Source organism: Kogia breviceps, chromosome 7 (assembly GCF_026419965.1).
Source record: "Kogia breviceps isolate mKogBre1 chromosome 7, mKogBre1 haplotype 1, whole genome shotgun sequence".
In the NCBI taxonomy this organism is placed as follows: Eukaryota; Metazoa; Chordata; class Mammalia; order Artiodactyla; family Physeteridae; genus Kogia; species Kogia breviceps.
In genome coordinates, this window is record NC_081316.1 from 23,817,603 (window position 1) to 23,843,314 (window position 25,712).

The 25,712-nt window shown below is 45.3% G+C and overlaps 1 protein-coding gene across 6 annotated transcripts in view; it reads right to left on the bottom strand.

Moving 5' to 3' along the window:
• CD44 (CD44 molecule (IN blood group)) overlaps positions 1 to 25,712 on the bottom strand; it is an 87,581-nt gene that overhangs the window by 41,991 nt on the left and 19,878 nt on the right. For all 6 annotated transcript variants that reach the window (XM_059069942.2, XM_059069939.2, XM_067038020.1 and 3 more), the window contains exons 2-3: positions 9,553 to 9,718; positions 5,948 to 6,081 (exon numbers count right to left, since the gene is read on the bottom strand). In XM_059069942.2, coding sequence (XP_058925925.1) covers positions 5,948 to 6,081; positions 9,553 to 9,718 — 300 coding nt within the window. The remainder of the gene's footprint in view (positions 1 to 5,947; positions 6,082 to 9,552; positions 9,719 to 25,712) is intronic.

The window sequence follows — 25,712 nt, forward strand, 5'->3', positions numbered from 1 at the left end:
GGAATAACTGTAAAAATGTTAAAATAAAGAAATGTATGAACTATAATGAGGAAATCACGTGTAATCCCAATAATTTACAGAAATGATGGAAAAACACAGACGACAAATGCAATCAAATGCTTATCAACATGAACAGCATGAGAATCTGAAGATTAAAATAATCAACAAAGAATTTACTTAGTAGAAGTATTTTTTTCAAACTAATCTTTCATCTTTTAATTAATGTATTAATTAATTTATTTAACAAATCTCCTAAGTGCCTACTCTATATAGACTGCTTCTCCCCATATAGTTTCTGAGGTTGTCTGCCTTTGGTCCGGGTGCCCAGAATATTTCCTGAGGCTTCTGTTTTGGCTTATCTCATCACAGGCACCTCTGACTTCTTTTTCTTTTGTCCTCCATTTATCTTCTCCCCCTGCCAACTTCTTCAGGGATGAAGTTTCTGACTGTATGTTGGGCCTGCCTGATCACCCACAAATGTTACAAGAGCAGCCCTTTGAGAAGCACTGTCTAAAGCTCTCTGAAAGCAGACCCTGAAAGTTCCACCCTGCCTGCCATCCCATGAGTCCTAAAGGAAGCCTGTAGAATGCTTTAACCAATGGTTTCATTCCTGCCCAAATGCCCTATTCCATAACTGGACCTTGTGTTAAGCTCTAAAAACTCAGAGAGTTTTAAACTGGCTTTGCTGTTATAGGAAGATTGGATTCATTTGTGTATTACAGCTTTTATACTCTGTGTGTGTGTGTGTGTGTGTATGTGTCTGTGTGTATGTATGTGTGTGTGTGCACTTTAACGTAAGATGGAAACTTATTTGTTAGGTTGGTTTTTTCCAGAGTTGCTTCTTGGCAAAGAGGAAAGAACAAAGAGATGGATGGATAAATGGATGGATGGATGGATGGATGGATGGATGGATGGGTGGATGGATGGATAAATGGGTGAATGGATGGATGGTTGGATGGGTAGATGGATGGATGGATGGATGGGTGGGTGGATGGATGGGTGGATGGATAGATAAATGGATAGATGGATGGATGGGTAGATGGATGGGTGGATGGATGGATGGGTGGATGGATGGATGGATGGATAGATGGGTGGGTGGGTGGATGGGTGGGTGGATGGATGGGTGGATGGATGGATGGATAGATAAATGGATCGATGGATGGATGGATGGATGGGTGGATGGATGGATAAATGGGTGGATGGATGGATGGTTGGATGGGTGGATGGATGGATGGATGGATAGATGGGTGGGTGGGTGGATGGGTGGGTGGATGGATGGGTGGATGGATGGATGGATAGATAAATGGATCGATGGATGGATGGATGGATGGATGGGTGGATGGATGGATGGATAGAGGGAGGCAGGCAGGCAGACTGCTATCACAAGGAAGTCTGTTATCACAAGTATTTTAAGTGTCCTGCCATAAATTGCCAGGTACTCATGACACTGGACAAAAACACAAGTCAAATGAAACAGGGTTTGATTGCATCCCAGTTCCTAGGAACATCTTTCCCCACAGATAAAGGGGATGCCCTTTTCCTGCCTATTCTTTGGCCTCATAGTGAAACTCACTGGCAGCTTTATATATTCAACTGCAGAAGAGCAGGTTTTAGAAATAGCTGTTCTTGCAAGGGCTGATCAGAAGATTTCTCAGAAGAGAGACTCTTCAAAGAGAAAGTCACCTCCTTGGTAAGGCCATTCCTCACCATCCAATCTAAACCAGCCTCTCACCACTCTCCCACATCCATCACCATTGCATATTTGTTCTCATTTCTTCTTCAGGTTTACTGCTAGCTAAAATTATCTTATTCACTTTACTTGATGGCTGTTCATGTCACATCTCGCATCCCCTACCCTCTGCCACCCACCCACCTCCACAGAAATATGGAAACTCCACAAGGTGAGTAGTAACTTCATCTTTCTTGGCTAGAACATTTATGTGTGATGGGGACAGAGAAGCACTCAAATATTTGTTGAATGAATGAAAAAAAAAACCACACCAATATAATTTCCCAACAGTCCATTCTTCCAATAAACATACCTAAGATATTAATCCCCAAAAAGGTCTGCAAATACAAACAGGTCAAGAAACATCCAGATGAACCCTGAATGACAATGCCATAAGAAATAATTAAAGGAAGTTTCAGATCTATCAGTTCTTTTATTCATTTTTATCATTTACTCAACACATATGACAGATCACATTACAAACAAGGAGCAAAAAGATAAACATTTCTGTCCCTGCTTTTGAGGAATTCACAGGTCATGGGAGACAATAATAATATTTCTTTAGATTTTTACAGTTTTCAAAAAATTTTCCCAGTGATTCCCTCACTTGAAAATCAGGGCAAATAGCCAACCTAGGAGATCTTGCAGAGTATCTACACAATCTGTTCTGGGGACATCACTAGAAACTGTCCTGACCTATGAGATGTTTCTGATATTATTATATGCTCAGACCCAGAAACAGGCCTTGGATTATGGCTTCTTAATGGCAGGGATGGAATCACCTCCCGCAAATTCAGACACAATTGCAGGTAACAGTAGAGTACACTGGGGAGTTCCAGGAGTAAAGTTGTAACAGAAAGAAGCATGATGTCAAAAACACTAAGACAGTTTTGCAAATGATGAGAGCATTTGTTCGAATGGAGTCCCTTCATGCCCCAATTCACCCTAACTTTTATAAAGAACATCAAGTCTGGCAAGCATACTAAGATGGATGCTGACCCAAATGTGCAGTGAATACATTCACACTCGCATGTCGGATACAGGGCATCACTGGACAGCCTTTCACTGTGCTGAATGAGCATCGCACTGCTGGGAGAATCAAGCCTGGTGAGGTTTCCTTGAACCAAAGGATTTGTCAGAAAGACTCTGAGATGAGCTTCCTGATAGGCTGCATCTCAGAAACCTTGCGTCCACCACAGCAAAATGGCCAAGAGAAATGTTAATTATTCAGCCTAGCCAATCACTCAGTGACATAGAAAGACAGCTTCCTCAATGCCCAATACATACTTGTTGAATAAATGAGTGAATGGATAAACAGATGAATGCAGAATCTTCCCCTAAATTCCTCCTTCAGAAGAGAACGAGGTGTTTTACTGAAAGCAAACTTCAAAAATGAACGAATTCAGGTCAGCTCTCTGTGTTAACACAGAAGTCCTCAAGCTTGTGCTGGGCCTGACCCCTGAGAGAAGAGGCAATAAACATCATGAAGCCTTATTTTCATTTGTAAACCATAGGCCGTGTTTTACAAAAACACTGCTGAAATTGTAAGCTTATAGAAAGTATCTGCTGAGATGGAGCTGGCTTTGGTCCCTGTAGCCAATTTGTGTGGGGATCACATCACCAGGTCCTGACCACTTGCTTGTAGGTCTCAGGCTAGATGGATTCAAAGATCTTTCCAATGGGATCCTTGGCATAGAGCACAAGGTTATCAAGATCTGTCTCTCACTCAACACTCCCATCATCATTCAACTCTAAACCAAGACATTTAGAATGTATTTATCCTTAGATAAACATTCTTCCCCAGCTCCTTTATTTTTCATCTCATGACTTCAACAAGATTAAATCCCAAGACAAGAAATATGCCCTCTGGTTCCTTCTAACTATACTCCGCCCAACACACTACTGAATGCATGTTGTTGATGAATAAATACTCTTTTTAAAACATATAGAAAATGGATAAAAGCGCTCTAACCATACTGAGTAAATTTAGATACGAGGAAAGGAAAACCATCGCTTTGAACTTTACTACTTTGCTACAGCTGCTTTGGCATGCACTACCCCCCGGGACATCTCAAGCTTTTTAACAGAACTAACCTCCCCAAAGAAGAGGAAAGTTCGTCAGTACCGTTCACTCCCTTTTTGAAGATGGGCCCAACCCTATGGGCAAAAAGGACAGGGAGAAAAGTCTCAGTAGTAACTGGCCTAGACAGCTTCAACTCCAGGTGATAAAACAGTGGGAGCGCCTATCTTTTTGAATGAAGGTTCTTTCCAGCAAGGGATACCAACTTGTAAAACACGCAAGACAATGTGCATACACTACAACATAATTTATTGCATACATTCACCCGAAAAGATTCAGTGGGAGAAGCAACAGGCAGCGCCCAGAGGCTGGAGAGTATGTGGCCTTGAATTTGCCCTTCCCACGTGACCAACCCCTTCACCTAAAGCACGAAGCCTTCCCAAAGCCTTCCTCCGACCTCTGACATTAAGCTAACCTAGTTAGACCACGTGTTGCTCTGTGTCTCTTTCCTACTGAATTACATGTGGTTTTTCCCATCATGTTATTAGAATAGACTTTCTGGTATGGGTATGGGGACTGGATAGCGACCATGTATTGTTTAGCCTCACCCTGACTCTCCTCCTTGGGCCAAACTCCATTTGTGTTCTTTGCTTATATAACAGGAAAGAGTAAACACTCTGTAGTTTTCCTCGTTTTAAGTGCCCCTCCATCAGTTCAGTGACCTGTACAAATTCGACATGATTTCCTGGCCTCATGCACTCCATTTCAACTAACCAGCCCTGATATTTTCTCTTTCTCCTAAGCGCTAGAATTCCCTTCTGATGTCCTACTCTCATCCCTTCTGCTCACACAACAGTGGATGGGTGCGGAAGCCCAAAGCTACTGATGTAATCTCATAATTTCTTTGATGCCCCTATTTAAGCTTAAAAATACATGTAGACTTTATATTCTACTACCATATGTAATATCTGTGTTTGGTTTATAAAAACAATGTCTTAAGTCATCATGTAATAATATCTGTCTCATACCGGTAATATCTTAAGTCATTTTCCAGCTAATTTAACATCCCCTTCCTACCTTTAAGGCAACTGACTTGTCAACAAGATGTGCCACATTTGCCTTGTGACTTCATCTTCCCCTTCACACAATCTTAAACCTTCAGAGGGGAAACAGAGGGCCCCATTTGAGAAGTAAGACATCTGATTGTGGGAATTCAAAAATTTGACATTGCTGGGTTTGACTCTCTTCAAAAGACCCTGAAGACCCAAGGTGCACAGAATTTTAAGATGTTTCTAGGCCTGAGTTAGACTTGTAAGCAAGAGTCTCCAGGCTGGTTGTTGGAAGCAAGGCCCTTACATGGGGAAGGGGGCTTGGCCAGCAGCCCAGCATGCATATCCTAACCTGGCTTTCTTATTCTCTAGCTGTTGGGTTTTCAATTGTTGGGTAAGGACTCAAGAAGGTCAAAGGCCTACCATATATCCTCCCAGGCTTCTCTCCAGCCCCAACATATAACAAACACCCCTAAGCAAAGCCATTTGGCTTATGCCCCATTAATGCTACCATTAGATTGGGTTCACGTCACTCCCTTATTCAAAACCCTGCCATAACTTCCCACCACACTGAGAATAAAGTCCCAACTCTGTACCACAGCTTACAAAGCCCTATGCCATCTGGCACCTGCCTACCTCTCTGACTTCATTCCCTGGCTTTCTCCCCTCTGATCACCGGGTTTTAACCACCATGGCCTCCCTGGTACTCTCAGCACAGGCCATGATGCCCCCACAGGCCTGACCTTGCACCGCTATCCACTGTGCCATGGCTTCCCTCCCTCGCTTCTCTCAGGGCTCTCCCTAGACCCAGCTCCTCAAAGGCACTTTCCCTGACTATCTTCTCAGGAAAACAAAGCATCCCCAGCACTCTGTAGCCCTTTGCTCTGCCTTCTTTTTTGTAACACTTATTATTCTCTGACTTCATGTAAGTTATTTAATATGCATTTGTTTACTGTTGGCCTTTCCAACTTAGCAGGTAAGCACCCTGGAGGACAGGAATCCTTCTACCGGAGAGATCCTCAGTGAACATCTGTTATGTGAATGGAGGCTACACGAATCCCCACTTCAACCAAGATTGTCAGCCATGTTGCCGAAGGCTGACAGGCCCAAAGCAACCCAGAACACAAAGCCAATCCACTTGGAACCAACCTGAGGCATTGAAGCAATACGTGTCATACTGGGAGGTATTGGATGTAAGGATGTACACTCCCGTGTTGTTTGCAGCACAGATGGAATTGGGGTGGATCCGGGGAATCACCACGTGCCCGTCTATGAAACCGTACCTGCAAAAGAAAAACCAGAGGTCATCCACCCGCAAGGCTGTAAGCAGGGATTTCATGATGTCCCACCGAATGACATTTCATGCAGTGCAATAAATACTTCCTTCAGTTCACCCCAGGGATGCTACAGGTTTTGACAACTGAGTTATGGGAAGGCCAAAAATAACAGCAGAGGGACAGTGAAAGGGGCCAACAAGGCTAATGAAGACAAAGTGATTTTGGGGGAGCTCTATAAAAAGTGTTTTAAAAAATCGATTCATGAAAGAAAAAAAAAAATTAGTTTCAAATAAAATCTATGCTCAGCAGTCAGGCCAGTTTGAACAAGCAGAGGGAAGCCCAAGTCACAGACAGAATGACCCCTCGACGATGTGAGACCCACTCTGGACCACCATTACCTTCCTATTTGCTAGAAAATACAGAAAATGACTGGCTCGCATCAGACAGAGCTAGGTGGCTCTTCATTTCAGTCCAAATAAGGCAAATCTGCCTTATTTCCCATCCCCTCCTCTTCTTTCCTGGCCTCACCTTTTCCTGTGATTCCCTCACGCCAGACCTCATTGTTCTAAATACAAAGCCTTGTTTATATGCCAGATACAACGCATCTTGTCCCATGAGCATCTCAGGCATAATTCCATTGCCAGTGGAAGTAAATTGACCGTCATTAAAATGGGAGTCAGAGTGATTAAGTAGATAGCAATGCCTCATTAGCTCAGGAATTTTCCAGAAGCAGCAGAGAAGTGCTTAAGCCTCTTTGCCCCACCACGGTGCTTCTGGGAGTGGTTTGGAGCCAGAGGCTCTTTCAGATACAACATACAGCACCCAGCCTCTTCGATCAGCATCATGGTGGCTGAATACTTACTGCACGATTTCTCTCCTATATAAAATGCCTCAGAAAATGAGATGTGGGCTGAGAAAATACCATTTACGAGGGAAGAGGCAGAGGCAAGGGAAGAGCAGAGAGGGAGAAGCTAAAGCCAACAGGTTTTTGAAAATGCACAGCCCAAATCCTTTTAATCTGTCCTGCCAGGGGTGACAGTACGTACTGCATCACCCTGCAAGACCTATGGGAATGGTGGTGAGTCTGAAATTTCTAAGCACGTCGAACTCATTATGTCTAAGTTGCAAAAGCTGACATGACTAATTCCTCATCTGAATGGCCAGACTGGTTTCTCCAAAGACTCCTGAGCTTGGTGGGGGGAGTGGCCGCAATTAAATGTTAGTAAGTTTCCACGTATCTGAGAATTGCTACTAATCAGGGTGGGGCAGACAGAAGAGAGGAGAGGCTAAGGTTCTTCCATCACCTGTGAGACTTTCGCATCTGTCCTGTGGCAGGTATCTGATTCATAGCTACCTGAGTGAAATTATGGAAATAAGTTTTGCAACACTTAAAACCAGCTATGGGTAGAACGTAGCTGTCTTTGGCACAGTTTTTCTTTGTTTTTTTAAAACAATAACACTCCTTGGGGAGCCTCCTCCCCACCCCATTCCCATCACATTCTGCTAGCCTGTATCACACCGACATTCTAGAATTTAAATTATTCCTGAGTTTTTACCACATCGTGTCGACCGCTGGTTTTATGTGTCATCCTGTCTATAAGTCAGAGATATTAAAATGTATATATGTGTCTACTTCATGAGTAAGTTGTTGTTCCCAGGGAGGAAAGAAGTACTCAGCAAATCCATCCATGCGCCAGACTTTCATCTCCCTTTTGCTCTCAGTCCTTAGGGAGGGCGGTCCTTAAATCTTGCCCTGGCCTCAGAAGCTGGTCTGGAATCTGAACTCCTCCCCATCAAAGTGATGTGGCCCAGGGCAGGCTGCAACTAAGCCTCAGTTGCTTCCTCTGCAAAGTGGGGTCCTATAACCGACCCCTGGTGCAGTCTGTGACCCCAGCAGGTAGGCTGGGGTCACCCAGCATCTAAGGGCTGGATGACTGGCCAGTGGGTACAGTAAGAACTTGCCCTGTTTTCAGCGTATGAGAACTTTTCTGTATTTAGCAAGTTTGCCTTGTCTGCATTTCACAATCAAAATTCAGTTACCAAATCCACTTTCTTAGGCCACTGGCTTAGTCAAGGCCATATTTAAACAATTAGCCTTAGGAATAGAATAAGTGGACTTGCTAATTAGCTTTCCTTCATTGCAGCCTACAGCTCAGGTTCAGAAGCTACCAGAGCTCTCTGCTCCTTTTATATTCTCCCAAAACCCTGCTCTGAACACACACAGATGCCTGCACACATCTGCTCTTTGTTTTAGAGCTGCGCCGCTCATTCGAACTTCTGCAAAACAGAAATGTTCTATAATCCACGTTGTCTGAGAAAGTAGCCACTAGTCATTTGTGGCTAATCGAGCACTTGAAACGTAACTAGTAATGTCACGTTAGCCAATGAAGAGCTAAAGTTTTGATTTTATTTAATTTTAATGAAATGTAAATAGCCATCTGTGGCTGGTGGCTACCATATTAGTGCAATTGTGAAGACGCTCTTTTTCCTCATCAGCAGAAGTATCTCAGTTCCCACCCATACTATGGGTGCCTTACTCTGTACCCAAGGACAGGGGATAGATGTATTTAGCTTACATTTAATGGTTTCCATAAAGAGTCCTGCAGCTTGACTTTTTAAAAAGCAGCCTGTGTTTGCGTGTCGAAGAGAAAAGGGAACCACGTTACCTAACGCTATCACATTGCAGAAGTGCAGAGGGGTAGCTGCAGGCTGGGGTGGAAACTTCAGAGAGCAGTTGTCCGGATTCCCCAGAGCTCTTCTAAAAACAACAAACCAAACCGAAACCCTTCACCACGGTGGTCAGCACTGCTTGCTCTTAATGTACACCACTTCCCACAGGCCCATGAGAAAGTCAGAAAAATAAGGGCCATGCCTGCTGTGAATATCCTGGAGCAGATATCCTGGGCCTGAGGACAGCTCCCTGAGCACTGTGATGTCTGGTAGGAGGCCTCTCAGGAGGCCTCTCATTGCTTCGCTTGTAACAATGCATCTCAATAATTTTCATGCCCTTTTCTCTCAAATCAGAGCGACAGAGAAGAGAAACAAAATCAAAAGAGAGAGTTGTTTGAAAAACCTGCTTTAGCCAAGTCTGCAGGGTGAAGACTCCACCAGGCACAGACTTAAACACTATCATTTGGTTCCCTCTCTCTTGCGGTTCTGACAATGATATTGCACGCTTCTTCAAAGCCTGGAGAGCATTTTGTGGAAGCACCTCAGGCAAGTGGCTTCCAACACGTGACCCTTAAGGGCCTCCTCTAGGCAACCCCTCCCTCTGTGATTCACAAAGGTGTCTTCAGCCGGCCCTCAATTTCGGTGGTCATACTGGTTCCAGATGGACTTGGCCAGATTAATGGGTGGTGCCAACTCTTCAGGTAAGCAGCCATTCAGCTGTCACGGAGGAGCCTTCCTGGGTCTAAGCCCCGCCCCTTGGACCCAGGCAGCCTACTTTCCCATAGCAGGTGGGGGCTGGTCCCTTACCTGCAGGTCTCAAACCCTACGAGCAGGGCTGCCTCCATCTGGGCCATGGTGGGCAGCGTACAATTGAAGGCCTTGCAGAGGTCAGCAGCCTCAGTCTTCGAGATGCTGTAGCGACCATTCTTCTCCACGTGGAATACACCTGCGTATCGGCAGGTTATATTGAGATCTATGGGACGAAAAGAAAAGGTTAGATTCTTCTGCATCAATAATTTGGAAAGGATAAGAAGTCCGTTTTAGAGCAGCCTCATTATAAAGACAAATAATCTTCCCTACTGGCCAGAGCCTTCAACATTCACTGTAGCATTTCAAAGCTTCACTACTTCACTCTCAAATCTGAGATAAGAGGCAGAAAGTAGCATCACGTTTACATTCTCTCCGCCGACTGCTCCACAACAAAGTTTTTACAAAGCATGTGATTTATTTCTGATTAGGAAAGTAGCACAAACTTGGGGAAAACTTACAAAATTCAGGGAAGTAATGAAGGAAAAGCAAGTCCACCTCTAAGAAAACGACTGCAAAGATTTTAAACATTTTGCTATATCTTGTTTCTGTTTGTTTTCTGAATGCGTGTGTTATGTATATACTTGCTTAGTTTAAATGGTACTAAATATACGATTTTAGGTGCAGGAATCTTTTTTTCCACTGAATGAGTATTTTTCCACAATCACGTGGTATGGCTCCCCAGCTGATAACCTCCAGTGACTTCTAGTCACACCCAGCATAAATGTCCTTATGGCTGATAAGACCCACATGACCTGGCTCCTATAACCTTTAAGTCTCTCACTCTGTTCCAGGCACAAAGCTTTCCTTCAGTTTCTTTGGACATTCTGAGCCCTTTCCCACCTTAGAACATTTAGGTCTGACTTTACCATTTCTTTTTTTTAAGATTTTGCAAAACATATATTGATAGGGTATATGTGTGGAAGTCAGTTCTAAGGGAGAGTTAGAACAAGATGGGTTAGATGGGATACAAAACAATATCGGACCTAACTTACTGATATGAGTGCATTTTACATGTTTAGGTTTTTAAAAAAAATTTTAATGCAATTTTTAAAGGTTACAGTCCATTCACAGTTATTACAAAATATTGGCTATATTCCCTGTGTTGTACAATACGTCCCTGTAGCTTATCTTACACCCGGTGGTTTGCACCTCCTACTTCCCTACCCCTATATTGTCCCCCGGCCCCTCCCAACTGTTAACCACTAGTTTGTTCTCTACATCTGTAAGTCTGCTTTTTTGTTATATTCACTAGTTTGTTTTACCTTTTAAGTTCCACATATAAATGATAGCATACAGTATTTGTCTTTCTCTGACTTATTTCACTTAGCATAATGCCCTCTAAGTCCATCCATGTTGCTGCAAATGGCAAAATTTTGTTCTTTTTTATGGCTGAGTAGACATTGTATATATAGACCACATCTTTTTAGCCATTCCTCTGTTGATGGCCATTTCTGCCTAGAATGTACTGTCCTCTGATCATCACATTTTGTTTTTCAACTTGAAATCCCCTCAACTTAGAGTCCTTCCCTGAACATTCTTATCCAACCCTCAGCGTCTCCCTCAACTTACTATGCCTCTGTGTCTTCACAGCAACTTGTCTATTTATTTGTGCATTTGTTTTTTTCTGTCTGCCCTTTCTCTGATGGAAACTCCAAGAAAGCAAGGGCCTTTTGCCTGTTTACAGCTGTTTCTCTAACACTCACATCAGTGGCTGACAGAGAGCAGATGCTCCATAAACATTTGTTGAATAATTGAACAACTCATTGGAATTTCTTCAAAAACACACTTTGAACATATTGACAGATAAATCCAAGACCTGTTCTTTACTCCCAAGAGTTAATGCATCCAAAATGAAACCTAACTGCTACCAACCAGTTTAAAAATGACTTAGTCCTAGGACTTCTGTGAGTTTGCAGACATGAATCTGAAATCTCAATAAGGAGCTGAAAAAAAAAAAAAAATCACCTGGTGTTCCCTGAGCCTCTGTAACAATCTCAAAAGACTTCAAAGCCCTTAACTGAAAACTCAATATTCTTCTGTATGATGCCCAGTTTGCACTTGAGAAAACACCAACACAGAAAGATAGTTATGTCCTTGAAGCTGTCCTGGTGAAGCACTTCCTTGAGTTTCAGAGACAGTCAGATATTGACTCTGCCAATGCCAGACACCACTCTTGTCAGTTCCAAGTCAGACAGAATTGGCTTTAACTCAGACTCTCTCTCTCACATGGGTGGGTCCAGAGGTCATCAGGAAGATTCTGCTTATTTATCAATGAGAAAACTGAGGCTCAGAAAAGTGAGCTGTCCAAGGAAGTGAGAATTGCTGTGTAGAGCCTGTAGTTGCCTTCCTGAATCCCAGTTGCTTTGTTTTACATTTCCGAGCTGACAGCCAGGGCGGAGAAGCCTGCAACTGCAGCGTCCCTGGTTACCCAGCAACTCTGGGGTTCTGTGTGATATCACCTTTCAAAGACCCTGAGAGGTGACTTGTATGTATGTATGTATTATATATAGGTGAAGAAACTGAAGTTCAGAAAAATGAAATGACTTGGCAAAGTCACCCAGCCATTAAGTGGCAGAGCTGGAATTTCACCTCAGGTCTGTTTAACGCCAAGACCCATGCTCCAATCCATTTTGCTATGTGCCCAAGAATCCTTTCATATCATTAGAGCAAGTTTTCACTCTGGAGGGGAGAGATACACCTCAAGGGCAGAGATACACCTCAACAACTGTTACCTAATGACAAAGATAGGGTCAGTGTTAATGGAATCGTACAGCCCACAACTGCTTTCTCCTCTCTGAGCAGCAAGCAGCTTCCAATCACTAGAAAACAGAGTCTGATGAATGCAGGTCGAGATGATAAGAAAACTGCTAAACTTCTCTACAACCTTTCTCGACTCTGAAAATAGTAAAAGAAGAAATAAAAAATAGAGCTTTGCAAAGACAGAAGCCAGTATCAAGTGATTCTCTTTTCTTTCTATCATTAGCATGGAGGTGCTTTTAAAAAACCTTAGAACTAGATGAAATGGAGAAAACGTGTTTTGGGGAGACGAATTCCTTTTGGGAGTGGTGTCCTTTGGAAGCCACTCACACAATACTTGGCTGATGAGGCCAGGGGAGCACAGAGGGGGGAATGTACAAGGCCCTTTTGAAATGCTGTTTGTTTTTACTGACATTTTCAGCTTTGGCCTCGGTCGGCCAATCTTTGCCAAAGGCAACTGTCACGCTGGGTGACCATCCTTCCGGGGGTCCTCCGTGTGTAGCTTACAAAAGAGAAGCAAAGCCTCCCAATCAGTTTCTTGGATGTGAGGGAGACAGAGAACACTTCAGCAGATGCCAGGAGAGGCAGACTGTCTATCAGCGTGTGGCCAGGTGGCTGCTGTCACTCCTAGGTTAAAAATAAAGTCTGAGGCACGGACGGTGGTTTGGAGCTGAATGGCAGTTTCTGTCTTATTAAAATAAATTAGAGTTTGCCACCTGGCCCACAGAGTATGCAAATGCAAAAGGAACCGATTCACACTGAGACTTGTGACACAAAATCCCTTGAGTTCCACGGGCGGCAGCCAACATCACTCGATAGATACACACAGGAATGTGTAAGTGTGTTTCTAGGTGTGCATGTGAGTAGCGAATGTGTGATGTGTGTGCTTGAGGTCAGCCAAGACAGGAAGGGACAGATAAAATCAAGCTTCAGCCTTTCTAGAAATGCGAGGCTTACACAGCATGTGTAGTAGCTATCAGAAAAGGGCTGCTGAATGAATGAAGAAATTCTATGCAATGTGAGAATTCCACGGCTGACATTTATCTTAATCTCACACAGAGAAAAGGTCCAACTCCTAATCTTGATGGCATTCAGCCATCGGGGAATTCCAAAGCCGGTGCCAAAACCTTCACTTCAGGTCAACGGTATTCACAGTTCCTCCCCTCTGGGTCCCTCGTGTCTTAAAAAGGACCAAGCCTTCAGGGCTGTGTATCCGTTAAGCCCCGATAATTTATGAAGACTTTCCAACAGGCTTTCTTAACACTTATGCAAACAGGAACTATTACCCCAAGGGGTACTGATAATACTAACAGCAATAATAGCAGCTAACACATATTGTGCATTTATTACGTATATGCCAGGCACTCCTCTAAGCATTTGACGAGTTTTAACTCATTTTATCCGTAAAACAACCCTATGAAGTAGGTAATATGATGATTCCCTTTCCCGATACAGAAACTGAGGCACAGAGAGGGGAAGAAACGTGCCCAGGTGCACAGAGCTCGTAATAATGGAGCCAGGATTCAAACCCAGCCAGTCTGGGCACCGAGAGTCCACAGGCTTAACCACCAGGGCACACTATACTCCTCACCCCGATTTACATAACTTGTTTTGCCCTCTCAACCTCCCCCATGTATAGCTGAGAATATCCCCAAGGTTCGAGTAAGGTTAGGGTAAGGCCGAGGCGTGAGTAGCCACGGACCACAGACCACTGGACAGGCACCCGTGTCCATGGCAACGGCACTGGCCACACTGCAAACCCCTGTAGAGAGGCTGGACTCCGGAGATATCTGTGCATCTCTCCTGAGAAACAGAGATCCCTGTGATCCGGGAGCTGCCGTGACTCAAGAGTCTAATGTTAAACGGCCGATTGCATCTCTCAAAGAAGCCTGTCCAAGTGGACGTGAATCAAGAATGTTTTCCGTTAAGCCCTCTGGTCTCTAGTAAATCTCCTGTATCATGTAATAAAGGGAAGATTCCAAGTTCCTCCCTCCAAGAGACCCAACGGGCAATATTAACGTTTGAGGGCCATTTTTAGATTCAGGGTGGAGCCTTTCTGGAGGATGTCTGTTATGATGGGGTTGCCAGGAGGACAGAGGGGTCATCGGCCCAGCACCCAAGGATCTCATTGCCCACGTGGGAAGAGGTCTATCAGTAACCTGTCAGGAAGACCACAAAAAAGGAGCTCTGCAAGAGAACCGTTTAACCAACTCTCTGGCACCAACTCACGTGAAGGCTGGTAGTTCAACTTAGAAGAGATCCACCCCAAACTGGGTTCATATCCTGACACTGACATTCACTCCAGGTTACACAGCTAGTTAGTTTCTTACCCTCTCTGACACTCAGCCTTCTCCTTGATGGGATGACAGTACCATCAGGGTTTGTGGGACTGTGGAATGAGACAAGATATGTCAAACGCTTGATATGGTGTTTGGCACTTAATCAGAGCCAATGAGTATTGCATACTTATTAGGTGGCTGATCTACTTCAGTTAAATTAATTCTCACAAAGGTGGTATGGAGTGGGCACTATTGCCAAACCCACTTTAGAGACAAGGAAACTGAGGCACAAAGGGGTTAAACAGTGTATCTAAAGTCACCCAAGTGGAAGCGTCAGGGTTCTAACTTCTGTGCTATGCTGCCAATTAGGTGGGCTTCCAGGTAAATTCATTCTTATTTGGATAAACCAAAGCTGACCCATAACACCATTAATTTTACCTATATTTTTCACTAAGCCTCACATCGAGGAAAACAAATCTTTCTCGTAAAATCGCCCTGGGCCTGAGACGAATAGCTTCTTGGTTTGCTCCAGTCACTTCGAGAGTGATAGAAAAGCACAGCGTCTGCTGAGAGTACAGCACTGTGTAATCTTTACCCAACTCACCATTACGTGCACGTGTCCCAAATTTCCTAAGAGGTGAGTGAGGGTGGGGATATTACACAACCGACTAGCAACGGTGCCGACGTGTTCAACCTGGAATCCACAAGTTGGTCTTCAGGGGTCTGTAAACCTGGGAAATTATAAGCGAGACTGTGTGTGTACGTATATACGTGTCTACATGCTTGCGTGCACGCATGTGTGTGTCGGTGTCTGGCTGGAGACAGCATCCCTCAGTTTCCATGAGCTCCTCAAAGATGTCTGTGACAGAAACAGGTAAAGAATTACAAGAGGGGCTTCCCTGGTGGCGCAGTCGTTGAGAATCTGCCTGCTAATGCAGGGGACACGGGTTCGAGCCCTGGTCTGGGAAGGTCCCACATGCCGCGGAGCAACTAGGCCCGTGAGCCATACTACTGAGCCTGCGCGTCTGGAGCTTGCGTTCTGCAACAAGAGGCCGCGACAGTGAGAGGCCCGCGCACGGCGATGAAGAGTGACCCCCGCTCGCCGCAACTAGAGAAAGCCCTCGCACAGAAATGAAGACCCAACACAGCCAAAAATAAATAAATAAATTAATTAATTTTTTAAAAAAAGAATTACAAGAAATTATTATCTTTAAGGTGTCTTCAGTAACTAGAAATTCCAGGATTCTGGAATTTTGGAACTTCCTTGTGGGCTTCATGACAGCAGGGACTGTGTCTCTCCTTCAGAATGTGTCCCCAGGACCCTGTGCAGCATCACACAGAGTAGGCACATGTGGAACAAATGAATGAATGAATGAATGAATATTCACCCCCCCACACAGGGCAAGCAGACGTGTAGGATGCAAACAGAACACTCCTTGGGTCCACTCCCCACGTCACGTCTAAAAGAATCACCAGCTGGGCCTGGTTGAGAATTCCCTAGTGGACGCTTCAAATGTTTAAATGTTTTTAAACCGAAGCATTTGCTTCTGAGAACCTCTGCTGTTTTCCCTGAAAGCGAATGTTTCAGAGACCAACTTCCAGCTTTGCAACTGGCGTTGTCTGCCTGGACTTTGCCGCTGGCATCTCAGAGACGAGCATAGCCTTTTCACATCCTGTCATAGGGCCCCTTCTGAGGCCGGATCTCCTGAGACAGGAATGACAGACACAGTGTGTCCCATGTGAAGACCACAGGAGATGATCTACCATCACTCTGTGCCCAGAGACTCTCAATTCTCTGAACCAGACTTCTCCAGACGGTCCAAAATGAATTAATGTATTTTCCAACAAGCACCACCTAGATGTGCCTGGCTCCTTTTGTCATCTCCTCAGGAAGGATAAGGCAGAATTAGATTTTCTTCTGATTTGGTCCCGGAGTAGCTATGTGTCTGGGGAAGTTGGTTTTCTTGAAAATGGGGATAAGGCCAGTTCCTGAGACCCAATGACTTGTGCAATTCCCTCGGCCATGAGGACAACTGCAAACATTCACCTAGCGCCTAATCAGGCCCATATGAGGTTTCCAACATTTTACACCTAAAAATTCATTTAATTCTCACAACAGTGGTATGTGGTAGGCACTTTTGTTATCCCCGTTTGATGCAGGAGGGAGCTGATTCTTTGAGAAGACATGAATGACCTGAGCTAGGGGCTAGTGGACCTGGTTTCAGACTGGGCAGTCCAGCTGATCGTACTGCAGTGTTAAGTGACACCTTGTGGGTGGGACAGATGCTAAACTACAGGAAATCCTCTTCTCCACGTGGTTTTTAAAGTGCAGAGAGGTGAGCATTAAAAGAGAACTCTGCAGAGAGGAATTTGAGCTTATTAAATATCATTAAACATTAATAAGCTCAAATATTATTTTAAGATCACAGGTCTCTTGATTCTGGACCAAAGGCTTAACAGGGCAGGGCCCTTTGCTCAAGAGCTTGGGAAAACTTAGATGGGAAAACCTGAACTAAACTTCCACCCTCTCCCCAAGGCAAAGATTCCGAGGTCTCTGTGTTTGCTGGCTTTCCCCAACAGAGGTCTGGCTTCCTCTCTCTCATTCTACCCGTGCTCTTCCCGAGATCTCCCTGGGGATCAGAGACCCCCAACCCCAGCTGCAACCTCAGGCCTCTTCTGTCCTTTACAGCCTGAGGGCTCTGGCCAAGGCCAGGCAGGACAGAATGAAGAGAGGTTGGCCCAGGGCTGGGATGCCAGACCACAGGCTGTCCTTGTGACATTTTGAGATGTCTGTTGCCCAGCCCCCAAACCTCAACAGACCAGGCCCTTCTAGCTGGAGCACGGCACTCCAGACTCATTGCATCCGACTCCATCGAGCTCCTGGAGTCAGTCACATGCAAGCCTCCTGGGCAGAGGTGGCCAAAAGCACCGGCGAGCTCTCTACATTTTTCATCTTTATGGTGTTTATCATGAAGCAGCCAGGATTCTCTTTCTGTCCTCTGATTTGCTGAGCTCATGTCTGAAAAAGATTACGCAACATCACAAATCTACCCGAACTGATCCTCATCAGAACTAGGGAGAGATAGATAAGGCCAATTGTTCTTTAAAGCATTATTGCTAATTGGATCATCTGTGTTTAAAGCAAGGAGGAACAATAGCCAGCGAGCATCAAAAATTCTCTTGAGACGCAAGAGAAAACAAAAATCCGCAATGACTCAGCGTGGTCCCCCAGCCAGTTGTGAGAAAAGCAGGACCTCCGGGTCCATAATTGCTAGATTCCTGACCCCCAGTCCAGTTTTCTGACTACTGAACTGCTTTTATAAGAGGCCTGAGCAAGCCGTTCCAGTTGAGCTACAGTCCACTGTCTTAATGGGACATGAAGAAGCCATTCTCTTCTTCACTGTGATTGTTTGATGTCTTCAAAGCCCAGAAGTTTCCATCTGGGAGTCTTCCTAGCTATTATAGCCCCTGCTGCCACCCAGGCCTGCCAGTCCAGAAGGCTGGCAGCCTTCCTGCTGCCCCACATCTCTCGCCCCCATCCCCTGATGGCCATGTGATGAGCGCCTTCTGAAAGGGTCTATTGTTTAGCATCCCATTCTGAACCAGGCCAAAATCACACTCAGTGGCTGAATCGCCTTTGGCTGCCCCGGGCAGACCATAAATCTTGAAGGACTCAGTCTCTCCCCGAATTGCCCTGGAGGCGGGTGAGGGTTTAATGAGCAGAGAAAATAGTCATACACCATCATATCCAGAGAATTTCCTCCAGAATATGTCCTGGGTTGTTTTCAACTGAGCTCTTCATCCCTTGGCACTTAGAAGGGAAATGCACCCCAGCTTCTTGGTGCTGGCTATATCCCCTGACCTCTCAGCCTTTTTGTCCAAGGAGCCTGTCATGGCAGCCCACAAGGGCCCATCGCATCCACTCTGTCAGAGAAGAGCCCAAGGGTTCTCTCAGCCACTACCCTGGCCCTTCAGTCTAGGCCTCCAAAGAATCAATCCAATGAAGCTCTTGGATTGTTTGTACAGAGTCTGTCTCCTGGTGGGGTAATGGGAACTGGAGGAGGGGAGGGGGTGGGAAAGTCTGGTTAAGCCCCCATTCCCAATCCTGGATCCAACAGTCTTTCTGGCAAAGGAGAGTGTGTCCCAGAACTGTTACCTCAGTATCCAACTCTGTGAGGCCATTGGTCTTTGGTGAGCGAGTCTCCGGGAAGACAGCTGAGGGAGAGAAACCACAGTGTGTACCCCTGCGTGTTGCCACGGTGACCAGGAAATGTTTGGCTTTGGGCCTGAGACCTTGTTTTCTTCTTTTTTGGACCCTATCGGTTTAGCAGACTGGCTAGCACAAACCCAGGATGTGGTAAATGAAATGAAAAAGCATCTCAGGGGCCCACATGGGGTTTTTCCTGTTGCAAGTACAAAAAAAAAGAGGTCCTACTTTGTTTCACAGTTAGATTTTTCGGAGGGGAGCTAATTACAGTTATAACACCTAGTTCAGGTACAGCTTTGGCTCAGGTCTCTGGCCGGATCTTTGAGGAACTGGCTGATTTTTAATCTGAGGGAAGTATGTCATGAGAGCTGAGGTGGGCTGAGATTGTCATTCACAAGTAATAGCTGCATTTCGCAGTGGTTAGTGAGTCACTGACATGCTGATGAGCCATGGGCCGCCATCTGGGAGAAGGACAAACGGTTCTAGCCTAACTCCCGTTCATTGTAAGCTGTGTGACGTTGAATAAGTCACTCTAGATCTCTGGCTCACACCTAGCCTTCCTGCCTCCCAGGGTGAAGCAAGAAGTTAGGAAATATTTGAAGCTAGTGGGATAAAGCGGGGAGGAGTTATATGCACACCTGGGACAGTATGAACATCTCAGAAAGCTTCCCCCAAATCTAGTATTCATTAAGACTTATCTGGGCTCCAACCCCAGCAGAACAGGTGGATCGAAGTACAAGCAAGCGTCAGTAATATTGCCATGAGGGAAATTTCCACCTCCAGTTATGAAGCATTTCCACATCCCAAAGCAGCCCCATGACGCCCATCAGGTAGGTACTATGGCCCCATTTTACAGATGAAGAAACAAAGGAGCGAGAGATTCAGAGACTCCAAAGTCTTACAGAGTTTGAATAAAACCCAGACCTCAGCTCAGATTTTCAAGGTCTTCTGAGTTTCCCCATTACCCGTGGTGCTTTCCTTTCCATCTTGGGTGTCAGCAAGCAAAGGGGAAAAGTGGCAGCACTCAGACAGAAGAGCAGTGGTTTTCATACTTTTCTTCCCCTCCCCGTCCCAATGATGTCTTAGGCAGAACCGCAATATTTAGGATAGGGGAAAGCAGAGCTGGCCCCGTGGGAGTAGGAGTGAGGGTGGAGGGGCAGAGCCCAGAGCCTCGATCCTCCAGCTACCCATTCTTGCCCAGCCTCCACCCCACCCCACCAACGGTCCTGACACCCTCCACAAGGCTTTAGGAGGCTGCGTGGAACACTCTGGAAACCACCGCAGGAGGGGCCAATCATAACAATGATAACCACCCCTTGGCAAGGCTTGAGATGTGCCAGGGGCTCCAAAGCATCCTAAGATGTTTAGTTGCCCCATGTGACAGCTGTGGAAGCAGAGGGTCAGAGTGCTAAGTAATTAGTACAGGGCTCTGCAGCTCAAAGGCTGCAGCCCAAATGAAATGCATTGTATAAAAATGCTTTACAAGTGATACAGGCTTAGCATGTTTTTTTTTTTTTTTTCTGTCAGTCTGAAGAATAAAAATACCTTGCAATGTAAAGTTCCCTTCAAAGTTGTCCTTGGCTCACCCGGTGGAGAGGAGGTAGCAAAGTCTGCTTTTCCAATTCTAACCTACAGGGATGGGGGCTGGAGAGCAGTGGACACGAGAGGATTTATAGATCCAGAAACTGAGGTGAGGCTGTTGTCCTTCAAGGTAGAGCCATCCAGGTGGAGGGGACCAAAAAGCCACCACCAACTCCCACAGAGTCCAGCATCACTACACAGTCCAGGGTATCTCCAATTCGGATTTGATTTTCTCTTCCCTATCTCTTCTAGCATGCTTTCAAGGGATAAAGACAAGATTCTGGAATTTATGGAGCTGCTATTGTGTCAGACATTAGTCTAGGTGTGGTAACAGGTGTCGTACCGTGTGATCTCCAGAGCAGCTTTGAGAGGTCAAATCATCAATCCCATTTTGCAGATGAAACAAGTGAGGTTCAGAGCACAACTGACTCAACATTTGCTGTGAAAGTGCCAGGGCCATGAGGCAAATGCTGGGATGATATCTGGTCTCCGACGTGAGTTAGCCCAGATGTTTACCAAAGCCATCCCCCTCTGCTTGGGGCACACAGATTCTCACACTGGGAGCTAGAAATGAAAGGACCCTGTGGGGTGTGGTTGGGACAGGTCCTACTGCTGAGCCCGTGGCTGGGCTCCCCAGAAACATTACCATGGATGGAGCACCTACTGTGTGCTAAGTGCTTCACACTGATTATCTCATTTAATCCCCACAATAAATGTATGAGATAAGGACTATTATCGACATCAGACCTTATTACAGATAAGAAAACTGCAGTTTAGAGAGATTAAGGAACTCGGTCTTTTTCTATTCATTTATTTATATAATTAAATGTAAGTTGCCTTTATAAGTTATTTTAACTATGTCATAAATATGTAATTGTTGGCGTTTTACTTGCTTTCCTTATTTCTGAATTTTAGTACTTGGAATAAAGACTCTTATTATAATGTCAAAAAAAAAAAGGAACTTGTCTAAGTTTGCACGATCAGGCAGCCTGGCCCCTCTCTCTTAAATGCCACACGAATGCCTCTCTCATCACTTAATTTCAGGAGATCCCAGGTGCATTGCAGGATAATGCCTCTTGCCAGATAGTTTAACCATCTACCGGATTTGTATTTGCTAGTGTCATGCCAATAGAGTTGGTGGATGGTGACTGCTGTCTCCTCCAAGGAGTAACTAACAGACCCAAGGAGATGGGGACACTTTCAAAGAGAAATGAGTCCTGCACTGGGACTTAAGAGCCGTGTGCCCTAGGCGGGGGTGACTGTCTCAGGATCACAGTGAGAGGAAAAGGTTGAGGAATGGCTTGGATTTCTGCCTGGCTTCGATAGTAACTCGCTACCTCTACTCTTTCCATGACAGATGGTACCTAGTTCAGACACCCCTTAGATTGATGGCTTTTATCCTCTTTCCCCCATGGCGCCACCTCAAATTCACAGGAGGGACCGTGTCAGTCACACTCTGATGGGCACCAGGTACCTTGCCATCCCTAGTGGCCTCTTTCCCTGTCACTCAAAAAATCTTACCCAGATGCAAGTGAGTGAGCGTGCAAAGTCCTCTAGGAATAGCCATGAGTTTGCTGCAGTTTATGAGAGAAGCCATTCATAAGTCTTGGCACCTGGTTGCCAGTAGCCCTGTACTTACAATTTACCTACCACCAATCCTGACCTTCACATGGATTGAGATAGAACAAGAAACATGCCTTTAGGTCACCCCTTTCCTCTTCAAATGCATCAGCAGTGAAGTGATGTAGCTGCAAAAGCGTTTGTTTACAACAACAAGTATTGTAAGTGACCGAGGAGAGTTCTAGATTTTCACTGATTCCGAATTAGGAGGGCTCAGAAATCATCAGGTCATATTTTAATGACTCAGTCGCTCTCTTTGCTCATAGACTCTCTCTCTCTCTCTCTCTCTCTCTCTCTCTCTCTCTCTCCATCAGATGCTAAAGTGAAGAGGGGTGTGAGCACTCGTGTAACAGGCCCCTTCCCAGTCCAAGAACCCTACCCTTATTTATTCTCCAGATGCTTTTAAGAGTAATACAAATGTTTCAAAGCAGAAACCCTATATAGGGAGAGGCTGGATTAAGGGGATATTTTTGAAAAATCTGGGCCAAAAGATTTCCAGGATCAGTACAGTTCCAACTGCTCTGTGAGCTAAGAGCTTGTAATTCACACCTCTTCCTGAGCTTTCAATCTCTGAAATCTCATCTGTAACCACAGATGCCAGGTGCAAATGCCAGGCTCCAGAGAACACATTTCTGACAAGCTTTTATTTTAAACTTTGTTTATTTATTTATTTTTGGCTGTGTTGGGTCTTTGTTTCTGTGTGAGGGCTTTCTCTAGTTGTGGCAAGTGGGGGCCACTCTTCATTGCGGCGCGTGGGCCTCTCACTATCGCGGCCTCTCTTGCTGCGGAGCACAGGCTCCAGACGCGCAGGCTCAGTAGTTGTGGCTCACGGGCCTAGTTGCTCTGTGGCATGTGGGATCTTCCCAGACCGGGGCTCGAACCCGTGTCCCCTGCATTGGCAGGCAGATTCTCAACCACTGTGCCACCAGGGAAGCCCCTGACAAGCTTTTAAATCTGACTCAAGCCACAGGGTTTGGACCAAAACCTTTACCATTTCATGTGTAGCTGGAGTGGGCCAAGCATAACTTCCTGCTTTAAGGAACATGGCTCACGCAAAAAGCCAGGAGGCTTGGAAATGGAGGAAGCTACAAATGATCCTTCCGTGAAGTTGTCAAAGAAAATAAGATCTTGATTTTCCTTCACCTAAATAGCCATCAAACACGGCAAGAGACCACACCTGGGTGAAGGCCTAAGCTACTTTCAGCCCGGACACTTGAGAGGCATTCTAGAAGCAACAGGATAAGCACAACAGGGCAGGGCCTCCTCCTATGAAATCTGTGCCTCCCAAATTGGTCTTCTTAGGGCATGGCACAAGGCATCCGCTCAAAGCACCCTCTAGAAGAAGATGTGTGTTATGTACCAGATATGAACCTGGGTGCTGAGGAGACATACGAGGTCCCTGCCCTGAAAGAGCTTATGCTCTAGTGTGGGGAACCAGACGGTATACAGGGAAATGATTAGCATATATATAAGGCAGTTTCAGGAGCAATAGCGCAACACAAAAATAAAAGGGGAACAGGCTGCCTTTGGGGGCAGTCTGTGTGGTCTGAGGCATACTCTTCTATGAACTTATGGGCATATTTTCCCTATTTATTATGGGGCTTTTGGCGAGATCAGATACATGGCGGAAGGAAATACCTACAGACACACACACACACACACAAACACACACACACACACACACACACACACACAGATTAAATCAGATTTGGAATTCATTGCTTTCCAGGGTCCATAACGAGATGTCCTTAGCATGTGGACTTACTAGGGTAAACAGGGGAGACTTGGAAGGCAAAGGCTATGGCAACCGAACGATTCGGCTTGGGGGATAAGAGTTCCATTTGAGTCATAAGCTGGGTACAGAGTTGATGGAAGATGGCTCTGTCTGCCCCTTCTGGGTCTTGGCCTGAACTTCAAGGAGGCAAATCAAACAGCATGACAGAGCAGCCCGTCAGAGTACAACTGTGATGTGTCCAGTCACCAGCCCTCTGAAGGCTTACAAGGATCTCCTGGCATCTTCAGCCTCCCTTAGTTTATAGTTACTAAGGTGACAGAACAATTACCCCTATGCTATTGTAAGATGGCACAGCGGCCAAGGTCATAGTCTTTCATATCAGAAAGACTTGGATCCAAGCCCCAGCTTGGGCTCCTGTGGAATGTTGGGCACACCATGTTTTATTAACCTTTCAGCCTCCGTTTTTTTCATTAGTAAAGTGAAGGCATTACCTACCTCATGGGGTGCTTTTAAGGTGTCAATGGGGAAATGTACCTGAAACACCTCGTAAAGTACATGACGCTTAGCAAAGTGGCTGGGACTTGATCAATATTAGGCAATCATCTCAAAGATTAAGGGTATGTAAGGCTACTTAATCATAAAGAGCCTCCCACTCTGACAATTCTTGATTAACTGGTCAGCCATTCACTGCATCACTGGTAATAGCCACTCAAGACCTCCAGTTAGGAGCCAGAAGCCTAATTATACAATACATGAGTTCCTACTCTATATAATACATGTGATAGATAGATAGGTAGATGATAGATAGGTAGGTAGATAGGAAGGAAGGAAGGAAGGAAGAAAAAAATAAAGAAAGAGAGGAAGGAAGAAAGAAAGAGATAGATGAACAGGTGGATGGATAGACAGATGGACAGACAGACTGACACTATCTATAAAACATTATTTTAGGAAGAAGTATGCCTCAAGTGATACTAACCCACATAATCAAAATGGGTTCCACCGGGATTATGCCTTGTTCATCCTTATATCCACGATGTCTGACACATAGTATGGTGCCCAGATGTCTCTTTAGTTTTGTGGGAAACGCATTAGAGTCCAGTGACCTGGGATCTAGAGTTGGACTTCTTAGTGACAAGCTGTCAGTACTTATCAGTAGGGCTTTGGTTTCATTATCAGAGCAGGAAGAAGTTGGCTTTGGTGGTCTCTAGGTCCCTGGCCAACCTAATGCTCTGCCTCTAGAAGTCTATATTTCTTTTAAACTTGTCCTCTAAACCCGAGTTGGCTCCCTCCTGCCTGCAGGGTTGTGGCATATCCCTCTGGAATCAAGGCAGTGGTGGTGTGATGGATACCTCAAGCAGGCTGGAGTGGCCAGCAAAAAGAAACAATAGACAAGAGTGTTACCAGCTCCTTCTCTCCAATTACAACTAAATGCCTTCCAGCACACAGAGATTACAACCTGCCACATCCAAGCTGCAGGGAGAGAATGGTTTCAATTAAGGGAAGCACAGCAGGATGGCTGATCTCCTTAGAGGGACTACTCCTAAATTAGCACAAACAGCCCCAGGGCTCCCTGCAGTGAATTTCAGCATCCGGGGCCAATTCAAACCATTCTTTAGTTGTGAGACAATCCTCAAGTGAGGTGCTTCTCAGCAGCTCCCACCTGCACAACTGGAAGTCCAGACGCCCACCCCCAATTGGCTCCCTGATCTTTGGTGGTCTCGGAGGTCCCAATGCCAATGGGAAGAGCAAAGAGGGAACTTCCCTTCACCTGTTTTCCGGAAGATAACTCTTGGTAGTACTAAATTGTTTCAAGGTCCTTCATTTTCAAGGAGCCAGAAAAATCCAGATTCTCAGAAAAAGGAGATGCCTTGAATTTTCAAGGCCTCCAGTTCTGGAGATGGAAAGACAGGATGGGCCCCATAAGGCTGAATGGAACGCTGGTGTGATGGGAGAGGGAGAGGGAGAGGATTGAATTTCA